Raw genomic sequence first — 23,410 nt, 5'->3', positions numbered from 1 at the left:
CCTCTTCATTTGCATCCAGCTCCTCCTGATTGTTGAATTTGCACATAAGTGGAACAAGAACTGGTAGGTGGTTTTTGTGGAAAGATCTCACTTATTGAGTCAAAGAAACTGCCTATCACTGAGAAAGGCTCTGCTCCTGGTTCCAGTCCACTTGGATCTCCCCATTTCTTCTTCTCTGTTTTCTGTCCTCTCTGCCCTCCTGTCTTGCTTGTGCCTTTTGTGACTGGCTGTGTGGACCCTGTGTGACTGGCCATGTGGACCCTGTGTGACTGGCTGTGTGGACCCTGTGTGACTGGCTGTGTGTGACTGGCTGGCTGTGTGGACCATGTGTGACTGGTTGTATGGACCATGTGTGGCTGGCTGGCTGTGTGGACTGTGTGTAACTGGCTGGCTGTGTGGATTGTATGTGGCTGGCTGTGTGGACTGTATGTGGCTGGCTGTGTGAACCATGTGCGTCTGTGACTTGGGTTTCCTTCATCTAGGCCCCCACTCCTACAAGGTTAAGAAACAAAAGAAGCACAGAAGCCACAAATACTTTGGAGCACGAGATTCTTCTGATAAGACTGAGATGAAATAGTTTTCTTCTTTAAAAAAAAAATTGTCTCCACTTTCCAAGACACACAACATCCCTTTGTTGGGAAAACTTTCTGTCCTGCTGTAGGAAGCTGTCTTGCCTGTAAAATGGTAGACTCTTTAGTGCCTTGAGAACAGAATTCACATCCCAGGCCACGAGGAAACACCTATTAATAGCTAGTTCTTTCTTGTTGAGCTAGACTGAGGAAGCGACAACCAGACAAGGCTCCCGTCCTTGTACAGGGGCCAAGTTGACGCTGTGGTTCTGAACAGAGTGCCATTGCTCTGATTTGGTGTCTACTTTGGTGCTGTTGATGCTAAGGCCAAGTTGACGCTGTGGTTCTGAACAGAGTGCCGTCGCTCTGATTTGGTGTCTGTTTTGGTGCTGTTGGTGATAACTCTGGGCAGGTGTTCACCACTGAGCTAACTTTCTTTACTTTAAAAATGATTCTCTTTTATACCCAATAAAGCTATTGCTTTATTTATGTCTGTCTGTCTCTACAGTTCAGGCTGTAAATTCATGATCCTCCTGCCTCTGCCTCCTGGGTACTAGGATCCTAGGTATGTATGAACTATGGCTGCTCTTTTATAGGTTTTTCTAGGCATCGTTTTTTATAATGCTGAATTTTGGCAAAACAACACAAACAAACAAACAAACCCAGTGCCACGAGTGTGCATTTTATTTTTATGTTGAGTAAGACAAAGCACACTCTCCAGACTTTCTCAATAGTTTCTGTTTTGAACATATTCTTCAGTTGGACATTGTTCCGCTTTTGTTAAACATGGTGGTGATGTGACGTGGCAGCTGTGTGTGGGGAGTACATCAGTGAAGACAGTGTAGTGCCGGCCGTTTTATTACTCAGTGAATAGTAGATGAGTACAGCCAACTAGGACCAGACTTTAAACGATGCGGCGGAGAGACGGCTCAGTAGTTACGAGCACTTGCTGCTCTTTTGGAAGATCCATGCTTGGTTCCCACACCCATCTCAGGCAGCTCACAACAGTCTATAACTCCAGCTCCAGGGGATTGGACTCCCTCTTCTAGAGGTGCGCGCACGCGCGCACGCGCGCACGCGCGCACACATACAAATATTAAAAAAAACAATGTTTCCAGCATACTGACCCTCACAGAAGTGTTACTGGTATATTTTGGTGTTTTATAGAGTCTTACCTTTTCAATTACGGATTTTCAAGTTGACTTGTGATCGTGTAAGAGTTATTGCATGCTATCCACATTTTGAGTCACCTTTAAAATCTAGTGATTTTTGCTGTCATCCCCTCTAGGCTATATTCTGAGGCAGTAGAGTTTTCTTAAAGATCAGCTAAGGGGTGCTGTAGTTTTATTTGGCCCTATGGTCTTTGTACAGAAGGAACCACAATAAGTAATGCACTTTAGCTGATAATGCTGCATACTGTCTTTTGTACTGGATAAAATCAAGGCTTCCTCTATAAAGTTCTGCAGATATATTGCATGCTGTGTTCTTTATGCTGAGACCTCGTGTCTTGAACACTGAGTCCTGACTTGGGTGTCCTACAGCACGTTCCCCTGGGCACGTCTGTGCTTCTCTCCTTGAGTGCTTTAATTGATTCCTGAGCCAGTTTTTCTGGAACTATTAATGCCAAAGTTTAATGGGCCCTTTGGAAGAGTTTGATTGCTTTGAAAACTTTCTAGAAACTACTCAGTAAGAATAGCGTAGGAGTTTTGCAGCCAGGCTTGAGAGATGGTGGTTCAGCAGTTAAGAGCATTTATTTACTGCTCCTCCAGAGACCCCGAGTCCAGTTCCAGCACCCATGCAGGGTGGCTTGCAGCTTCTGGTACCACCTGCACTTCAGCTTCAGAGGCTCCTACACTCGCTTTTAGACTCCTTGGACACTGCACACATGTGGAATATATCTATACAGACATATACATACACAAAAACAAATCTTTAAAAAAAAAGACCTTTGCAGACAATAGTATTGCTTTGATGCTAGAATCCAACAAAACCTTTTTAACACACCTACAGTTGATTCATCAGCCTAAAGTTAATACTAAGCTGGGAAGCTCACTAAAATTGTTTCCTTTCTTTTAACTTTTGTGCACTCCCTCCTTTTTTTTCTCCTGTTTTGCTTTGATTTAAATAGACTTGATTTAAGGCTAAAACAGAAAATGTGATTACTGGTTTTAGGGGAACAACTTTTAGTAGATGGAACTTTTTCCTTTCCCTTTTATTTCATTTATAAATATATCAAAAGAGAAGAGCCTCAAAGCCACAAGGTACACATGCCATGGACCTTCAGACCAGCTGAACGTTGTAAATATATCAAAAGAGAAGAGCCTCAAAGCCACAAGGTACACATGCCATGGACCTGCAGGCCAGCTGAACACAGGTCTACTGTCCCTGCCCATTCTGGAATGTCACTTTGACAAATGTTTGTTGGCATCTCTGACACCAGATTTTGTACTATAAAATGGTGTGGTTGGTTGGATTAGATGGCTAGTAGTTGTGGTTTTGTTTTATTTTTGCTGTCTAGGTCATATTCACATTTGAAAGGTCAGTTCTATGTTACAGTTGAAATAGTGGAAGGCACCGGTGCTGGCCAAATGGCTCAGTTGGTAAAGGCACTTGCCACCAAGATGAGCTGAGTTTACTCCCCAGGACCCATGTGGTAGAAGGCGAGAACTTCCATAAATTGCCCCCGACTTCCACGTGCGTGCCGCCCTCCCATGTGCCCCCCCATTAATAAATGGCTGATGAAATAACGGAAGGTAGATAGTATATTCAGGGGTTGCTAATGGGAGTTGATGTTAAAAGCATTGGAGAGTGTAAATTTGCCTTGGTAGATTTAGTTTGGTCCTGCCTCTCATCGAGCCTGGGCCCAGCAGCCTTCCCAGCCTGGGACCCTCTTCCTGTTGGGTGTGTAGACTCTGCAGTCCCCCAGTATTCTGTGTGTGTGTGTGTGTGTGTGTGTGTGTGTGTGTGTGTGTGTGTGTGTGTATGTAGGCTCTGCAATCACCTGGTACTCTGTGTGTGTGTAGACTCTGCAGTCCCCTAGTACTCTCTGTTCTCGGTCTGGTGCTTCTTACTCATCACATGGCCAGTATCTTTTTGGAGTTTTGTGCTCCAGACAACCCTGATGGGCGTGGAGACTGGAGAGATGACCAGTCACAGTATGCACTGGGTCGGCCTCCAGCAAGATGCCATCAGGAGCACAGGTGAAGCTGGAGCAGCACAGACACAGCCTCTGCTCACCTGCTGCCCTGTGTTACTTCTTTAGAGCATGCTCAGTGAGTGCGTGGCGTTTCCCCAGCACCGTCCTATGTGGCAGCCGTAAGGTAGGGACAGCCTTAGTCTGCTCTGCGAAGCTGATAGTGTTGTAGCGGGGACGTCGATACTCAACACAGCGTCATGCAGTTATATGAAGGACTCATGCATGTGAACTACACCATAAAGGGTGCAGGAGAGCAGGCTGCCCTTTGGGAGGACCCTGCTCAGATGTCAGCTGGCTGGGCTTGTTTTAAGGAACAGAGGGACATCTGTGTCTGGGGCCTAGAGGCATGGGAAGAGCGGGGAAGATGATATCAGAGCTGGCCCTGGGCCAGATCATAGTGCCTCTGAGGGCTAGTGTAAAGGCTTTTTAAAGTTGTTTTCACTCAGGGCCTTGCACCTGCTGGGCAAGTGCTTTACCACCACGCTGCATTTCCAGACTTACAGCTTTGGTTTCTAAATGAAATGTTGGGAGAGTAGAAGAGTTTTGAAGGGAAGACTGGAACCGAGTCGTTCTTAACGTAAAAACAGAAGATCAGAGAGGGCCAAAAGTGCATGCTGAGGAGGCTGGTGTAAGGAGGTCTAGCTCTGAGGGGAGCTTGGAGCCAGGTTGCAAGGGTGGTGAGATTCTGTATGATCTGAACAGGATTCAAGTGTGGGTGGATCTGGAGGTGAGCTGAAGACGTGGGGGTGAGGAGAGTGCCTGTGGTTCTTGTGTTTCTCTTTCTCCCAACAATGAGCGTGTGGCTGCCATTTTCTGAAGTTAGAGGAGAGGGAATGAACATGGAGTCCTCGTGATGTGCCAAGGCTAGCATGCCAGTCTGACCTCCCAATGGAGAAGGAGGAGGAGGAGAAGTCTGGAGCTCGGGAAAGGCTAGGACTGAACACTGAACCTGGAGCAGTGTAATCAGAAATCCCTCACATGCTAACAACCCAAAGACCAGAGGAGGAGCAGGCTGGACCCTGCCCCACCCACCAGTCCAGTGGTCAGCTTTTGGTGTGTACGGCACTGTGTGTTCTTGCTATTCGTTGTGTTTTGTCCCCCATTTTCTTGGTGTGCCTGTCGTGGGGGTAATTCTGAGGTCATCAGAGTGCCCGCTCCGTGTCGGGACTACAGTGGTCATTGTCATCTCAGCCTTCCTGTTTTTCTGTCTCCGGCGAGAGCAGCCTTTCCATTGTGAAAGCGTTCTAGCGGTGTTGCTTGAACCCTTTCCAGCTCTGTGGAAACGTTAGGCAAGCGGCTTTCTCTGAAGAATGGGGGAGCGTGGTTGTGGGAGCACGGTGTGGGTGCGTGGTTGCTGACACCAAGAGCAGCTGAATCATGAGGTGGATGACAGTCTTCCTTGGCTCTGTCCTCTTTAGCATTTATAAACCCCTCCTCTTTGTTCTGAACAATTTCTACGGAATTATGTCACCACTAATCTTGCTCATACCTTTATTAATATTTATAAAAACTGCAAAGTAGATTCCTCTCTTAGTTTCTTTATGGTATATCCCAGTAGACCTTCCCTTCTCCTCCGCTCCCCTCCGCTCCCCTTCCCTCCGCTCCCCTTCCCTTCTGTGTGTGCATGTATGTGCATATTCATGTTTATAAGGGTGAACACTTGTGCATGCATATGAAGCCAGAGGACTATTTGAGCTATCATTCTTCAGATGCTGTCCACCTTTTGGTCTGGAACTCTCCGAGTAGGCTGGACTAGATGGCCAGGGAACAGCAGGAATCCAGCTGTTTCCACCTCCCCAGGGCTGGGTTACAGGCGCATGTCACTGTGCCCAGCTTTTTAAACTGTGGAACTCCGGTTCTCGTGCTTGGAAGACAAGCACTTCCTGACCGAGCTGTCCTCCCGGTCCGGCGTTTCTGTCCCCGACTTTACGGAGTTATTAAATCATGCATATGTGAGTGTGTCTGTACGGCAGTGTGTGCTTGAGTGCAGCGACCTCTGGAGGCTTCAGGTCCCCTGGAGCTGGAGTTACAGGCACTTGTGAGCTGTCTGATGTGGGTGATGGGAATTGAACTCAGATCCTCCGCAAGAGCAGTAAGTGCTCTTAAGCACTGAGCCGTCTCCCCAACCCCTCTTTCCCTGATTTTATTTACTGCAGTGTTTCTCCCTTAGTAAGTGCTCGTAGAATTTTGGAGAGGTGGTCCTGATGCTGGCCCTCTTCAGTGCAGAGAGAAAAGAACAGGGGCTGGCAGGGCTTCTGTGAGCGGAGCTGTTTCTCCTCCAAGAGAGGGTGGCCTCAGGGGAGCTGCCACCAGCACTTAGATGAGAGGTCATGGCAGTTCCAGGCTCTGCACTCACAGAGAGAGCTCGAAGCCCACCCCACTGAGTTACCGTGTTTGCTTCACACCCCCATGCTGCCACTTCCTCCCCCAGTGTGTTAGCATCCAGCATGGAGGAGTGTGAGGGTAAAGCTGGTAGATGTTCATTTTAGGTGATGCACACACTGGGCTCAGGAGAAGAAACTCATGTTTAGAGATGCTTCTAAGCCTAAGTCAACAAGTCTGCATAATCGTGAGAACGTTCTGGCTGAGGTAGAGTGTCGTCATTGCTAAAGGTGTGTTTGGACCTATGGTTCCAGTGTCCCTGATGGGGCCTGATCCTGTTGGTCAGTATCTGAGGGATGGAAAGCTCCAGGGAATGGAGGCCTTCACTGACTTGTTCTCTCTCTCCTCCACCTCCCCTCCCTCCTTCCCGGAGAAACAGGACCGCAGGCACTGCCAGTAATAAGCTGTGGTACGCCTCCCTGTCCCTGGCGACGCTCATCATGTACTCTGTTGCTGTTGGAGGCTTGGCTCTGATGGCATTATTTTACACACAGGGAGATGGCTGCACGGACAACAAGATCCTCCTGGGAGTGCATGGCGGCCTGTGCCTGCTGATCTCTCTGGCAGCCATCTCGCCCTGTGTCCAGAATCGTAAGCATGGCTTTTCTCTTTTTCTGTATGTGTTTTCATTTGGGATTTTGAACAAGCACAGTGGTTTTTGGAAAGTCCAAGTCATTCTTTGATTTCCCGTGGATGGGGCTCAAGACTCCTCTTCATATTCCATGCTTATTTGGAGGGGATAGCCAGGTTTACTTTGTGTCCGGGAAGATCTGAATTTAAGCCAATACATAGGAAAATAGACAGTGCACTATAGGGAGCCTTTAAATGGGAAATGTGCTTCGTCTTTGTTATGCGAGAGATTTATAAATTTGGCTTGTTATGTCCTGGTGAAGTCTGAATGACAGCGCACCCCGAAGGAGCTGTTTCTGGGATTGTCCTAGGCAGATGACTAGCAACCAAGGACAACTTGGCTCGTGAGTCAGGAAATAGGAACTCTTACCCTGGTTGTTTCCAGTCTCATGACCAGATTCTACTTCAGCGAAGTCCGCAGAACTGTGTGAGCTTGGCCTTGGTCAGGCTGTTTCAGAGCCACAAAGGAGACCGTTGAAAGTTCCTTAGAAAGTGGAGGTGTGAGTTGTCACAGCATACTACCTCTGACCCCATAAACTTGTGTGCTCAAGCTATGTTGCTGCCAGGTTATAAAGATGTACCTAGTCTGGTGTTCCTTGAAGGACTCTTCCTGTATAGGTGATTAATCTGATATGCTGTTCAGATTCCTAGATAGGAAAAGGAGACATGGACAATAAGTGTATAGCCCTTGGAATCCTTTCCAGAACAGTGGGTTTGAAAAGCCAGGCATGTTTCTGCATGCCTGTAATCACAGTACTTAGGAAGTGAAAGGATCAGAAAGTTAAAGCCAGCCTTGACTGTCTAGGGGCATTTGAGGCCAGCCTGGGCTACATGAGACTCCTCGCCTTCAAGGAAAAGGGAAGCAGCTAAGGAGTAGCAAACAATTTTACCAAGATTAAGATGTGATCCGTACTGAGTTTTCAATTGCATTACAGAAATTGAGGCAGTTATTCTCCCAATCTCTGCAACTGATCAGTAAAGAATTTCCTAAAACAAACCATTGGTAAGCTGACTAAAGTCTCCTTTGGATTCAGTCCTACCTTCGGAAACAGGCATAACATTTTGAAATTTTGCCTACTGCCATTAGTTCTAAGCATGTTTAATTCCAGAGAGCAATATTGTGCATGCCTATTACAATACCTCTATTGATAAATATACGTGAAAAACAGTAATTTAAGAAGGAATTTTAACAGAAGGTAGCTGGAATCCTTTCATGTCAGCAGGTGGTTGAAAATTTCAGCAAAGAGAGATCCCATGACAACAGATTCTGTAGTTACTCTAATGATTCCAATACTAAGTTGTAACTTAAATATTGGAACTATAAGGCCCTCTCCCAGTGAATGCCACGCCCTATAGCTTTTCTTTTTAGCCGGGACTAGGTCTTGTACTTAGTGTGGCCAAGAGTGTTTTGGTGGTGGTGGTTTGTTTTTGTCTTGTCAGCTAAGTGCTTATGCTTTGTGGACTATCTAATGACCTTGTCCATCTACCCACGCTCTGTGAAGTTTGTCTGTCTGTCACGCTAAGCTAAACAATGATGCCGATTTTCTTCTGATCTGGTGACTTATGAGCTAATGTTATAAACTTCAGCGGGGAGGGGGCCTGAGAGATGGTTCAGCAGGTGAAGGCACTTCCTGCTAAGCCTGAGAACCTGAATTTAATCCCTGGGCCCCACAAGGTAGAAGGAGAGAACGTACTCCTGCAAGTTGTTCTCTGACCTCCACACATCACACATGCTTGTGCACCTGTATGTATGTATCCATGCAACAAACCATCCATACATACACACATACATACATACACACATACATACACACATACTCACACACACATACATACACACATATATACATACATACATACAATTCAAAACCCTCAGGGGTCTGGACATGGTGTTGTATACTTATAGGTTTTTTAGCATTGTTTATGGAGAGATTAGAAAGAATTTGGTGTCCTTAAATAGCAATATGAAGGTGGGCATATCCTCACCCAATTTTAAGTTTTTTCCTGAGACAAACACTTCATTAGTAAAGGTGGGTGTAGAAGTTTAAGGAGCTTTGTGCGTGGGGATGGGAATCCACTTAAGGTCCAGGTCTGCTGCTGGGATTTTAAGCCCGACTTCGTCTGTCTCTTGTTCCAGGACAGCCACACTCGGGGCTGTTGCAGTCTGGGCTGATCAGCTGCTATGTCACGTACCTCACTTTCTCGGCACTGACCAGCAAGCCTGAGAAAATAGGTAAGGAGCCTTTTTCAAGTGTGTGTTGATGGTACTGTGTCTTCATTTCCCTAGAACCTGAGCTGTCGAGGATTCAGTAAATCAAAGAAGCAACATGATCTAGGCCTTTTCAAGAAATCAAGTCATTAACTGCAAAAACAAAAATTTCTTCTCTTAAAAATTTTTCATTATTTTTTTAACTCTGTGTGTGTGTGTGTGTGTGTGTGTGTGTACACATGCATGTGTGAGTGCAGATACTCCAGGAGTCCAGAAGGGGGCATATGATCCCCTGAAGCTAAATTACAGGCCACCGAGAGCCACCTGACATGGGTACAAGAGCCACACGGGCCATTAACCACTGAGCCCTCTCTCTAACTGCCCCCCCGCCCCCCCCCCCGCCCCCCAGCATTTTTTGAGTCTTCCCACTGTGCAGAAAAGATGTGACCAGAGGTCAGCAGGTCAGCTTTTAAGTTGTGTTCAGGCCTCCTCTGCGTTTTCTTGTTCTGCTTTGTCAGGAACCGCTTTATTTTACTCTGTTGTTTTCTTGTTTTGTTTTGTTTTTGTTTCATTTTGTTTAGATTTTTTTAGTTATTAATTTTTCCCATGTCAGAATGTTATTCTCTGACAGTGAGAGGGAGTTGGAAAAGTATGAAGGAAAGAGAGGTAAAAAATACAGTTTGAACCCGGATCCGTCACTGGCAGGCTGACAGTCTCACAGTGCTGTCCTAGATGACATTTATTTACAGAGGCAATAGAACACAGAGAAAGGGGCATGACTGTTGGAGCTCTGTTCTGTGGTGGTTTTAAGAATCCAGTGAAAATGCTCATGATGTGTGCATTAGTCAGTTAGAACGGTGACCAGCACACAGCAAGTTCTGTGGGGTGTTACCTGTTACTAGGGTAAAATTGTTACAGTGATTATTTTGAAAGCTTTTAAAGGCAGGGTTACATAATCCTACTGGACCTAGAACTCCCTATGTAGACCAGGCTGGACTCAAAACCACAGAAATCCACCTGTCTGCCTCCAAGTGCTGGGACTGAAGGCTTGTGCCCAAAGTAAGATATTAACCTACATAAGTAGTAGTATGTTCTAACATGATATTATGAGCCCCTGAGCCTTATGAACAGGTGGCCAAATTTTCATATTGATTTTTTAGATCAATATATCTTATATTTATCACTTTTGTGATACATAAGTATGCATAAACACATATGCATGCAGATACATGAATGTTTGAATGTTCAGGTATATTTGATCTTCTATAAATCAAATAAATGTAGTCTTAATTGAATAGAAAATATAAGTTCCTAAATTTAGAAAACAAATGTAGTGATTATTTAGATACAAGTACTAATAGGTCTTCTTTGTTTTGAGAGAAGATCTTACTGTAAAATCAAGTTGACATGGAACTCACCATGTAGCCCAGGCTAGCCTTGAACTTGCTGTTTTCCTGCCTCGGCCTCCCAAGTGCTGGAATCAGAGGCACATGCCACCATGTTCAGCTCAGGTGTTGTCTTCATAGTTATGGTTGGAAGTAGTAACTGGAGGTCTTATAGTAAGTATAGCTTATCCTGAGTTTAATTACACACAAAAAAGCTCAATCCTGACTTAGTTTACTGTGGGGTCTCAAAACTTTTTTTTTTTTTTTTTTTTTTACAGTTGCTTGTGTATTAGTCTCTGATTTCAACTTAATGGAGGTTTTGTTCACAGTGTTTTTTTAAATAACAAATAGTTCCCCCAAATAGTAAAACACTGTTTTTATTTTTAAGTAGTACTACCTGAATATAAATGTTAAGTTTTGTTCACATCTCACAAAAATCACTTCCCCCACTGCCCTCGAAAGTAAAGGTTTTAAAACCACAGCTGACATGGTTATATTTACTCTTTTGAGGTGAACACCAGTGATAATTCCAGTTTGACTCAAACAGTGTGTGTTTGCAGAATGATTTCTGTACTTCCCTGTTTGGGGGTCAAGTTGACAATCAGACCTAGCTGGATGTTAATAATTGAAGCACAATGTTTTTTTAAAAATGCTAATTGCTACTGAGAGAGGTATTATAGAAACATTTCTATCCAGCTTCTTGATTCATCTCTTTGAACTTTTAGACTACCTCAGGTTTCCAGGTCACAGGCTGAGGGAGGCCATGTCCCCTCTGTCAGCTGTAGTAACCTGTCTTCTCTGGCTTAGGAGCCCAGTTTCAGGCCCCCATCACACTGTCTGGAAGTGGGTTGTTCACACCAGGGGGCCTGTGCTCTACCCTCCCTTCAGAGGCTTGTGGATCCAGTTCAGAAGAAAGCATAATAATATTTTTTAAATGGATGTAACTTCACTTTTACTGTTTTCTCTTTAATCTACGAAAAGAGCGAGAGTGACTGACTCCTGAGTCATCACATCCTCGAACACTTAACACGGAGGGGCGTGGGGTGCTCCTCTCGTGTGCTGATGTGGGAGGGCAGTTTTCTGAGCTAGCAAAAGTGCAGTTGTGCAGAAACAGATGGTAGAGTAGAAGTCCCAGTGTGAAGGCCTCGGTGTCGGGAGGAGTCATGCCGGAGCTCTCTGAGTCTTCCCAGATGAATGCTGTAAGGGGCAGCAGACCTTTCTCCTGTGACTGTGTTTGCTTTGTGTTTACAAGTTCAAGATGAACACGGGAAGAACGTTACCATATGTGTGCCTGACTTCGGTCAAGACCTGCATAGAGATGAGAATATGGTGGCCTGGCTGGGCACCTTGCTCTTGATCGTCTGCATCTCGTATTCATGGTAAGTCCTAGGAGTTATTAATGCTCAACTCACAGGCTTTAAAATTATAGTTATTTCCTTGTTAAAAAAAAATAGCCAGCAGTGACATGGCCTCCTGCGTGAAATCCGTGTACTCATTGCTCCTTAGATGGGGCAAATTAAATAGAAACATGCTTTGTTTAAAAGTTGATTGAAGATTAGTTGCTGTGGCATCCGAAGAGTAAGGGAGCACATAGTGAGGAAGACGAAAACTCTAATCCAAGGGGGAAATAGCGTTTGTTTTGTTACCGATGGAGAGAGAGCCTGGTTGTTCTACACTTGGCCCAGTGAAGACAGGAAGCGTCCCCTCCTCTCCTGTGCTAAGACTGGCACAGTGCTGTCAAGTAGACCAGACAGCGTCTCCCAGGGTCTGTGGGACGTATGTGATATAGGCAGGGTGTCTCACATGCCTGGGCCAAGGAGCCTCCACTTTAAAAACACTTCAGAGATTGCTGGAGAGAAAAGTCAAGGATAGAAATGGTTGGTTACCTATTCTGGGTACATACTTCACTGGTAATGAAGCTTCCTTTCAACAGGAGCCTTTTCAGAGGGAGGTTTTACCTCAGTATGTTTTATGTTTGGTTTCTGTGTGAGAAATTCAGCTTGTCATGGGCACGTTATAATTTTCCTCTTGCTGAAACTAAACAATCCCGGTGGTGACAGCCTGTGTAAAGAAAATGTCAGAGTACATTGACATGCTCTCTAATCCTGCTGAAAGGAAGGGGCCAGCAAGGGCCTATACGCCACAGAGTGTTTGCTCAGAACTGTGACCCAGCCAGGAAATGCTTGCTGGTGTACCATGTGGTTAAAGTGGTGGTTCTCTAGCCAGCTCTAATCCCCAGTCTGCCTGTGCTACTTGACAGCCTTTCCGATATGTCTGAAGGAACACTTAATCACATCAGTTGTCTACCTAGTACCTGCTATCCTGAAACAGAGAGGGTTGAGGCTGGGGAGATGGTCCAGTCAGTAAAGGGATGGCCATGCACGCGTGAGGACCTGCGTTCAGATTCACATCTCCAGTGTTCATCTAAAAAGCTGAGCTTTGGGGCTGGAGGGATAGCTCAGCCGTTAAAGGCTAGGCTCACAACCAAAAATATAAAAAGCTGAGCTTTGTCACCCACACCGCTAACCCTAGTGCTGGGGATGTGAACGGATGGATCCTGACTTGCTGGCCAGCCAGTCTAGTCAGTGAGCTCCAGGTTCAGTGAGGGACCCTGTCTCAAAGAGTAAGGTAGGAAGACATTGAGGAAGGTACCCAGTGTGTGCTGGCCTCTCCAGGCACACGCACAGAGACATACACAAAAGTAAACAATGAGGGGATTCAAGTCTTTGGCCGTTTCCAGTGAGCCCATACCTCATGAGCCACGTTTCCTGCTGCCTGTGTGCTGGCTAGTTGTTTGTCAAAGCCAGAGTAATCTGGGGAAAAGAACTTTAATTAAGAAAATGATACCCCACTGGGTCAGCCTGTGGGAAAGCCTGGGGTGCATTTTCATGGTTAGTGATTGATGTGGGGGGGCTCAGCCCACTGGAGGTGGTACCACCCCTGTGCAGTGGTTGTGTTAGAAAGCAGGATGAGCAAGCCTTGAGGAGCAAGTCAGTTAGCAGCACTCCTCTGTGGTCTCTGCTTCAGTTCCTGCCTCCAGGTTCCGGCCTTGAGTTTCTGCCCTGAATTACCTCAGTGATGGGCTGTGATGTGGAAGTGTAAGATGAAATAAATCCTTTCCTCCCCAGGTTGCTTTATGTCACGTGTTTATCACAGCAACAGAAAGCAAACCAGCATGTAAGAGTGTCGGTGAGTGGGGCTGGAGTGATGGCCAGCAGTTCCAAGCATTGACTCTTTATTCTTTCAGAGCTCTGAGATTCAATCAATAACTTGGCAGCTAACAGCTCTAGTAACTCCAGCTCCATGAGATCTGATATCATCTTCTGGACTCTAGGACACTGCACACACATGCTGTATAGACATACATGCAAGCGAAACATTCAGATACATAAATAAAAAAAAAATAAACAAAAATCTCAAAAATATTGATAGGTCAAGAGAGAAGTAGGTTACTAAGCTGCTTATAGTTCATTTTCTTTAAAAAAAAAATCAAATAGAGTCGTGTTTATAAAACTTCCCAGAAGGAAGGGTTGGAGAGCTGGCTCAGTGGTTAAGAGCTCTTGATGCTCTCGCAGAGGATTGGGGTTCAGTTCCCAGCACCCCGCGGCAGCTCACAATCATCCATAACCTCGGTTCCAGTTCAGATGCTGTCTTCTCTCTGGCCACCGGGCACACATGTGGTGCACAGACATAATTGCAGGTAAAATGCTCATACTCATAAAAGAAATATTTAAAAAACAAAACAAAACGAAAAATCAGAAACTCCCGGGAAGAGACGGAGCCAACTTGTGGTAGTGGTGGCGTTTGAGATAAGTATTTCCCTTCATTTTAGTTTTGTGGTGTTTTGGTTTGTGTTTATTTGCAATTAAATAGGCTTTCTTTTTGTCTGTTTTGGCATTATCAGAAGAAATTATAAGGGTACTTAGCAGAACAAAATACTGGTTGTTTGAAGGTTAGTCAGTGTCCAGTAAAGCTGGGGTGGGAAGTGGTTGTTCCTGTGCTAGCCCAGAGGTTTAGGTTCGCTGTGAGCATCTGTAAAGGAGCAGAGTCCTACTGGGTATGCTGCATAGACTGATGGTCGTGGGGGCGTCTTACAGTGTGGAATTTCCACCCCTTCACATTTTCCCCTGCTTCTCGGTTGTAAAGGCTTACTTTTAGAGCTGGGCATGTTGGTGTGTGCCCATAATCCTAGCTAATATGGGAGGCTGGGGCTGAGGCAGGAGGATTACAAGTTTGAGGCTAGCCTCAGCAATTTAGCAAAACCCAGTTTTGTTTTTTTTTAGTCACTTTTAAGACTGAGAGTGTGGCTCAGTGACAGAACCAGGCGTACAGTGTATGCACAAACATAGACATACAAACATACACACACACACACACACACACACACACACACACACACACACACACAATAAGAGGGATTCAAGTCCATTTCCTATGAGTGCATAATGTCACCACAACTTAGCACAGCAATTCTTAACTCTCAGCCTTTGTGAGGATCTGGGTCTGAAACCCACCCACCTCCACTCCACCCCACCCCCACCAAGACACTTTTAATTTGGGGCTTAAGTGGGAGTGAATTTATCTGCTATTCCATATGTATAAAACTCTAGACTTAATCCCTAGCACTGTACAACAACAACAACAACACTACAAAGATCACTTTTGAGAGAGATGGTCTCTGAGACTTGAGGCATCACAAGTGGAGGTTGGCAAAGGGTAGTTTGGTGTTCCCCAAAGATGTCAATTTTCAAAGCTGACAGCTGCTGTTTAGACTGTCTAAATGCCAACAGCAAACGTTGGTATTGAGTGCTGGTAATTAACCGCAGAACTGTAGTGGCCTGGAGTGAAGACACGAAGCAGCAGTGCCCAGAGCACAGAGGGTAATGGGGCTGCCCGTGGGGGCCTCTGTAACACACGTGCGAACGCACTCTCAGGAGTTGGCTGAGTGTCCCATGGGATCTGGAGATGGATGCTTGCTGTAATCACCCACCGCAGCACCAGGACGAGTCAGCGTTTAGAATGTTATAAACAAATGGGTTGGCTTCAAGATCACAGGGGCCTGAACTCAGACTTCACAGGGCCTGGAAGAAGACCTGCTGCTAAGGGAGGGCACCCATACCATTGATGGTTCTCAGTTGTTTCCAGAGTTTACGTGGTTGAAGCATGGGAGGTTGGAGAATGTTCTCCAATGAGGCCACACTGTCTGGGTAGAAGCTGTTATTTGAGCATGATTACAGGAATGGTTAAATTCTTGGTGGACACTGTATAGGCTAGAACAGATAGTGTGCAGATTAAAGGGGAAGAAATAAGGAATTAAAGAAGTGTTCCGTGTAAGATCCAGGGTTGTCTGGGACTACTTTTTATGATATTGTAGGAATCATGGTCCACTGCCCTCCTCTTGGTTCTCTGGGGGATCCTTGTCTCACTCCCAAATGCTTCCTTAGGCACTTTATGAATTCCCCCCAAGTGCCTGCCTTGAGGAGATTTCTATCAGGGTCCAGAACAGATGCTACAAGTGGCTGAGGATTCTAATCTGAGGGATATAAAATGAATCCAAGTACACTGAGTTCTTTAGTCCATTTACTTTATTGTTCTGAGTCAATTCTATCTACACAGCTTCAGCTCTGTCCTCACATTCAGCTCCTCTCTGGGCCCAGTTTTCCTGTCCTCATAGTTTTAGTAAACTCTTATGCTTTTGACCTCATCTTCCTCCTCCGTCCCTTCGTCCTCCATCTATATCCTTCCTGGCTCCTTACCCCTGGCCCTGATAAGATCTACTTTACCCTCTGCAGAATCTCGGTCTTCCTCTCCTCTCCCTGGCCATGTGGTTCTGTGTCTGCCTCTGGAATTCCAGCTCCAGTCCTTACTGCACCTGGTTATGCAAAAAGCCCTGTTGTCCTCTGTCAGTCTCTCTGCCATGCCCCTAGCCTGAGGGAAGGGGATGGTCTGAGCCTCATTGGCACAAGAAACAAAGCTATGCATCTACAGCCTGCTTGTCTCCTCAGCGGGGGAGTTAGTTACCTACAAGTTCAGCAGGTCTGGGAAGCTTAGCTGTTTGCTAAATGGTCTATAGTATTTGGGCACACAAGAATCTCATAGCAGAAAACAGCTGAAATATTAAAAACTGAATAACACCAAATATTCATAATGAATGGCTTGCCTTTTGACAGACCCTTGGGTGGTCAAAGTATAGCTTTAATACACAGCTGAATCTCTATAGTGTATTCTTGCGGCCCACAAGAGGCGCTGTGTCTGCCCTGGTCCTCCTGCCTGGGCACTTCCTGAGAATCTACTCTGTAGTGTCTTGTCCAGACCTTGCTTCCTGGGTCATGCTCTCTCTAGAGCCCCTGCCTGGTGCCAAGGAGTTACCTCTGTGGAGGAGCACCCCAGCCAGGACCCCAGGATGGCCCTCACATTGGCCCATTTGCCAGGGTTCCCTAGTTAGTCCAGTCTTCCCACCCTCTCCTGAACGGGGTGACAAAGTCCAGCTTCTGCTGGATGTAACTGATCCTTAACTCCTTCCTTGTTCTTCAGATTCAGATTGCTGTTTTGTTATTTCCAGCTGAAGTTGTCAGGCTGGGGAGGACCCTGGAGTCCTTTGTACTTGTAAAGGACGGAGTATGTTCCTGCCCCTCTTTACCTCAGCTTTGGTAACCATTGGCTTGAGCTTCCTTTGCTCGAGTATGTGGAGAGATTGACTGTTGCGGAGTTATTCTTTTTATTATCACTGTGACAAAAGACCTGACCAAAGAAATCCTAAGGGAGGAAAGATTGTTAGGATTCTGTACATGTACAACTCGGGATCTTGTCTGGTGCCTTATGTCATCAGCGGGCGATTACGTACCACCTGAAAAAGCCAACTCGGACCCCCCACGCTCTCTCTCTGCGCCTCTCTTCCTGTGTTTCCTCTCTCTGTTCCCTCCACCAGGCCTGGCTTCTCCCTCCTATCCCCTCTTCTTTCTAATAAAGCCCATTCTAACTCTGGTAACCATGGCCCGTGACTCTCCCGCCGACCAACCAGAGCCGTTTATCCTTTCAGATTCATTTTGGCTCATGACTTCGGAGTGTTCTGGTTTGCTTTCTATCACCGTTAATAGATAACATGGCTGTGCTGGCTAGAACGGGATGGTCATTTGGGAAGAGGGAATCTCAGCTGAGAAAATATCCCCACCAGATTGGCCCATGGTGCATTTTCTTGATCGATAATGATACGGAAGGGCCCAGCTTACCGTGGGCAGCACCACCCCTGGGCAGGCAAATGGAGCAAGCCAGGGAGATCAAGGCCGTAGGCAGCACCCCTCCATGACCTCTGCATAAGCTCGTGCCTCCAGGTTCCTGCCCTGTTGGAGTGTACTATGATGAGGAACTGTAAGCTGAAATAAACCCTCTCCTCCAGAAGTTGCTTTTGGTTGTGGTGTTTTATCACAGCAGTGGAAACCATAACTTAAGACAGTGACCAGATGCATAGAGAAAGGGTTTATTTTACCTTACAGCTTGTAATCCATCCTAAAGGAAGTCAGGGCAGGAACTCAGGGAAGGATCCTGGAGATAAGAGCTGAAGTAGAGACCGTGGAAGAGTGCTGCTTACTGGCTTGCTCTTCATGGCTTGCTCAGCCTGCTTTCTTGTATTACCCAGACCCACCTGCATGGGGGTGGGGGGCGCACCACCCACAGTGGGTTGGGCCCTCTTACATTAATCAGTTAAGCTTTGAGAACTAATGGCCTTTCCAGGCCAATGTGCCAAATGCTTCACAGCCTCCCCTAGAAAAACCTGGTTAGGTCTGTCACAGCAAGAGCCCACTCTTTTTTCTGTTATAGTTGCTTCCTATTGATGTGGCAAAGACCACCCCAGAGATGGCTTGGGGTGGTGTCCTTTGCTAAGACGGGATCCTAAGCTGGGTGGCATGCACAATTAGATTATTAGGAAGCATTTGTGTTATAAAGTATTCTTTGGTTATTTTCATGTTAGTTATGCTTAAGAGAAAAAAAATAACTCTTTAGTGTTTACACCATCTAGGAAAATACCCACTGAATCTAAAAGTGGACAAGCTAAGAATCTATATCAAATGCTAAGCAACTTCCTGGTTCAAAATAGACTGTTGACGGCAATACAGCATGCCGTGTGGAAGAAGGTTGGTATGATGTTCTGGTAAAGAGGTTGGCTTAAGCTGAGAGAAAATGGTAACAGAAGAGGAGTGTTGTTTCTGTTTGTCCTCAGCCTGCCACTCTTACTTAAGAAGGAAGGAGTGGTTGTCGTTTGCTTTTCTGTTTTAGAAATCCTGCCACTGCCTCAGCAACTAGCCAGGAGTCTTTCGTGGCTGTGCACCAGGAGCACGGGCAGCCTCCCCTGGTTCCCACAGAATTCTGGTCTCCTTTGATAGCCATGAGTCACTGATTACAGAGCACTGTGGGAACGTGGTGGACTTGTCACACAGAGTCTGGATAGAGGCATGGGCCGTATCCTAGGCCTGCCCTGTCAGTTTTCTAGGGTGAGTAGAGGCCTGTGGTCTCCAGTGGTAAAGTCTGGAATCTTCTTGGGATTCCCTGTGACCATGGGACTTCGGCTCGCTCGGGCATGAGCTGAACAGGTGCTCAGAAGGCACGCGTGCGCTGTGCATTGTTCTGACAGTATGGCAGAGTTTAGAGTATTGCCATGGGGTTTCTAGAGAGGAGGGAAGGAAGGCAACAGTTTGGTGAACGTGTGAATGATTGATTACAGAGAACTTGGGCTTTTGTGGGTGGATCCAGAGACAGTAAACAAGCTCTGTGGTGTTAGCAGTTCTCTGAATGTGACAAACTGCCTCACTCGGTGCCATAGTCCTCTGTCCACCCTTGCTCCATTACAGGGTATGGTGGCTAACGTCTGTACTCCTGTCACTCAGGAGGTTGGGGCAGGAGGATTGCTATAAGCTCAAGGCTAGTATGGACTACATAGTAAGTTTCAGACCAGCAAGGGCTGCATAGTAAGACTGTGCCTCAAAATAAAGAAAAACAATTTGACCTGAGTTCAAATCCCTAGAACCCACATAAAACCAGGCACCTCACGTATCTCTAATCCCAGTTCCTCTACAGTGAGGTGGGGGTGAGGAAGATGGGGGAATTTCTAGAAGCTCAAGAGACCTGGAACAACATGAGACCTTGTCTCACACAGAGTGGTACGTAAGGACATACACCCAAGATCGTCCTCTGACCTTCATGTGCACACAGTCACACACACACACACACACACACACACACACACACACACACACACACGGTGATGGGGAGGGGAGGGAGAGACAGAATATTCTAGGCTTTAAGAACTTGCAAAACCATTGTTTTCTTTAGTAATTTTCAAGAGGTTTTTGTTTGTTTGTTTTGGTTTTGTTTGTTTGTTTGTCAAGAGAGGGTTTCTCTGTAGCCTTGGATGTCCTGGATCTCGCTCTATAAACCAGGCTGGCCTCAAACTCACAGAGATCCGCCTGCCTCTGCCTCCCGATTGCTGGGATTAAAGGCATGCTCCACCACTGCTGGCAATTGTCAAGAGTTTTATGGGAAAGGCCTAATACTGCAGCTTCATCTGCTCTGCATGTAGGATTACATGATCCCTAAGGATGGTCTGCATGCAAAGCCCTTCCCTGGTTTAGTGCTGCTGTCTGAGGGTGGGAATGAGGTGGCCAAGGTCCTTGAATCAAAAGTTTTGTCTTTCTGAAACTTTTATTCCAGAGAATTATGAAATGGACTAGTTATTGCAATGCTCCTAAAGACTGTTCTTCAGTTTTCAGTTGAAGACTTCAGATGCTGAAGTCTCAGTAAAATTCAAATGTGAGTTTCCCTACCGAAGCTTCCTGCTGTACTAGAGCATACTTGGCATGCAGAAGTCTGACGTGCAGGAGCAGATGGCTGTGTTCCTTGGGAGCATGGATACTGGGAGTTTTTGTCTTCCCCTGAGTCAGGAAGTAGAGTGGAGGCGTGGAGGGTTAGGGTCTGGATCCCAGAGGACCTCTTCGCTAGTGAGGGAGGCATTCTGTTGCTTCCCTGAAGTTCATTGACTAAGAGCAAACAGACAAGACCCGCCGCCTCCTGGGGTTGGTTTGGGGACCCGAATCTTACTTCCTGCCTGTCCACTGGAAGCCGGGCCTCTTGAGCAGCAACAGTCGCCCACTCTGTCCTTGTAAGCTTGGTTCTGTGTGAGCAGGACAACTGCATTTTCGTGGAAGAGCCCCTAGCACTCAGAACAGGGCTTGCCACATACCGCACTCATGGCCTCTAGGGATCATCGAAATGAGTGCATTAGGCTAAATGTTGAGTATATTAGCTTGTTTAAATATACTCTTCCGTGTTTTTGTGGAAGGGAGAAATAAGTAGTTTTTGAAGGGGTTAAGTGGCGGCGGTGCTTGTGGCTGGCCGTGGCTATGGCAGCAGCTGTGGAGTGCTGGATGCTGTGGTGGCGGAAGAATCACAAGCCATGGTTACCTTTTTAGAGCTTTATTAGGAGGAAGGAGAGACAGACAGAAAGACAAAAGACAGAGAGAGACAGAGACAGAGACAGAGAGAGACAGAGACAGAGAGAGAGACAGACAGACAGAGACAGACAGACAGAGAGCGATAGAGAGAGAGAGAGAGAGAGAGAGAGAGAGAGAGAGAGAGAGAGAGAGAGAGAGAGACCGAGTGGAGGATAGAGGGAAAACGGAAAGAGAGCCCATGGGAGGGCACGCCTGCTTTTAGGCTGGGACGCCGTGGCAGGCTGATAATGTAATAAGGACAGGATCCTTACAGTTTTACCTTTGTAAGTCAGTTTTACATATCATTTTACCTCTCTGTGTGAAGGAAAGGCAGGAAAAAGTTTTGGGACAGGGCCTACTGTAGGCCAGTCTGGTCTCAAGTTCACTGTGTCGTCAAGGATGCCCTTGAATGTCTGACCTTTGAGCCTCTCCCTCCAGTCTGGGGTTCCAGGTCTGTGTAACCTCACCCAGTGTATGTGGTGCTGGAAACAGAACCCACAGCTTCGGGCAAGCTGTGCAAACCCTCTGCTGGCTGAGCTCCATCGCCTGCATTTAAAGGGAGAAAAAGCTACCCAACAATAATAAAACAGGCAACAGCTTCTGTAACAAATTGCAAAGGGAAAGGTCACTCTACCGTCCTTTGCTCTGGTCCCTCTGGCTTCTCTCATAACTTTTGACCTCTAAGTGAGACTCATCAGAGAGAGAGAGAGAAAGGTGAAATTATGAAGTGATCCGAGCATTTGAGCGAGGAGCAGCAAGAACCCATCCATGCTGAACACCGTGGTGGAAGAGCAAAGACAGCCGCAAACTTGTGTCTGGATGAAATGATCTAATACCGTGTACATAAAAAGATCACTGTGGAATCAGCCAACGAGCTTGGAGAGCAAACGGAATATCAAAGTAGCTCGCGTTCATCCCTCAGTGTCTGGTGCGGGGTTGTTCCAGATACCAAATCAAGCTTCTTACATGTATAATGGTGTAGGTATTATTTTTACACAAGATCTGTATACATCCTCCATGTATGTTAAATTGTCTCTAGATGGTGTGTCTGATGCAGTGTAAATAATGTAAGGCATCATCAGTTAGGAAGTAGAGCAAGGGAGGAGGATCTGCTCCTGTTCAGCACAGACACACCCTGGCCCCCTAGATACCTTTATGCAAAGTTAGATAAACCCACAGATGGAGACGAGGAGGGAGCTGTGGGCGCAGTGAGCCTGGGCCAGGCAGCTTTCCCTTCACCCAGTGACAGCTTCTCACTGTGTTCCTGGACTCTGCTTTTCCCTAGTTTGACATCAACAACAAGGTCAAGTTCGGATGCTCTGCAGAGGCGCTACGGAGCTCCTGAACTGGAAGTAAGTTCGTTTCCTTTTCTTCCCTTGCTTTAGCCCCGGACCCATTTCTCAGGACAACCTTTATGTGCTGATCTTTTTTTTTTTTTTTTTTTTTTGTAAATACATTTTGGTGGTACATACCTTTAATCCCAGCACTCAGTAGGCAGAGGCAGGTGGATCTCTGAGTTCAAGTCCAGCCTGGTCGAGTTCCAGGACAGCCAGGGCTACATAGAAAAACCCTGTCTTAAAAAAACAAAACCAACCAACCAGCCAAACAAACAAACAAACAAACAAAAAACAAAAAATGAAACTTTTCACACAGTATATTCTGACCGTGGTTTCTCCTCTCTTGTCTCTTCCTAGACCCCCACACCCATCCACCCAACTCCATTCTTTCTTTCTCTCTTTGGAAAACAACAGGCCAATTTACAAACAACAAAGCAAACGGAAAAAGAAAACAAGGAAAAGCACAAGAAGCACATAAACAGAGACACACACTCACGTGCACACACACACACACACACACACACACACACACACACACACACGAAACCCATGCACACACACTCACGTGCACACACACGAAACCCATGCACACACAGAATCAGGAACCAGAACAGGGAGCAAAGGACGGGTAAAGCAGGAAGTGCCTAAGCAGAGCACTACGAGACAGAACACCCAGAAATGTCACTGAGTTGGTTTTGTGTTGGCCGTCTGCTGCGGGGCGTGGGGCCTGCCCGGAAGTGTGGTTTCTGTACCTAGGAAGAAAACTAATTTTTCCGTTCATTGTGCTGCTATCTTTTTTTGGCATTCATGGTTCTATTTTCTATCTGAGAAAGAATAAGATTTTTGTATAGAAAAAGAACTATTGTCCTGTGTATTAATGAAAGAATTCTTGATTTTTCCATCAACAGTGTTGGCCTCTTGCCTGTTACCCTGGCACCCACCCGAGTCCGAACTGAACCTTGCTCAGCTACTCCATATTTACTGTCTTTGGCTGTAATAGAATACAGATGTTCTTTTTGTCTTAAACCATTCACCTGTTTGACACCCATCTGTATTCTCCATATAGAGCGTGGCTATGGGGTTATGTAATACTGTTCTGTAGGAAGACAGACAGTCCAGGGAGAGAATCGCACATGCCCTGCAGACACTCCTGAGCATGGTGGGCATACTAACACCACCATTATGCAGCAGTGCCATCACACTTGGATCATTCATGAA

At 46.2% G+C, this 23,410-nt stretch overlaps 1 protein-coding gene across 1 annotated transcript in view; it reads left to right on the top strand.

The window, feature by feature from the left end:
* The window catches only part of Serinc5 (serine incorporator 5), a 96,707-nt gene that overhangs the window by 63,634 nt on the left and 9,663 nt on the right, over positions 1 to 23,410 (top strand). Inside the window, exons 5-9 of the mRNA XM_059276389.1 lie at positions 1 to 63; positions 6,527 to 6,738; positions 8,915 to 9,010; positions 11,624 to 11,750; positions 22,141 to 22,207. The exon at positions 1 to 63 is cut by the window's left edge and continues 31 nt beyond it. Of these exons, the coding sequence (XP_059132372.1) occupies positions 1 to 63; positions 6,527 to 6,738; positions 8,915 to 9,010; positions 11,624 to 11,750; positions 22,141 to 22,207 (565 nt within the window). The remainder of the gene's footprint in view (positions 64 to 6,526; positions 6,739 to 8,914; positions 9,011 to 11,623; positions 11,751 to 22,140; positions 22,208 to 23,410) is intronic.

The sequence above is a fragment of the Peromyscus eremicus genome, chromosome 11 (genome assembly GCF_949786415.1).
Source record: "Peromyscus eremicus chromosome 11, PerEre_H2_v1, whole genome shotgun sequence".
NCBI classification, from domain to species: domain Eukaryota; kingdom Metazoa; phylum Chordata; class Mammalia; order Rodentia; family Cricetidae; genus Peromyscus; species Peromyscus eremicus.
The sequence above is the reverse complement of the archived record's forward strand: the minus strand, read 5'-3'. Positions and strand labels throughout refer to the sequence as shown.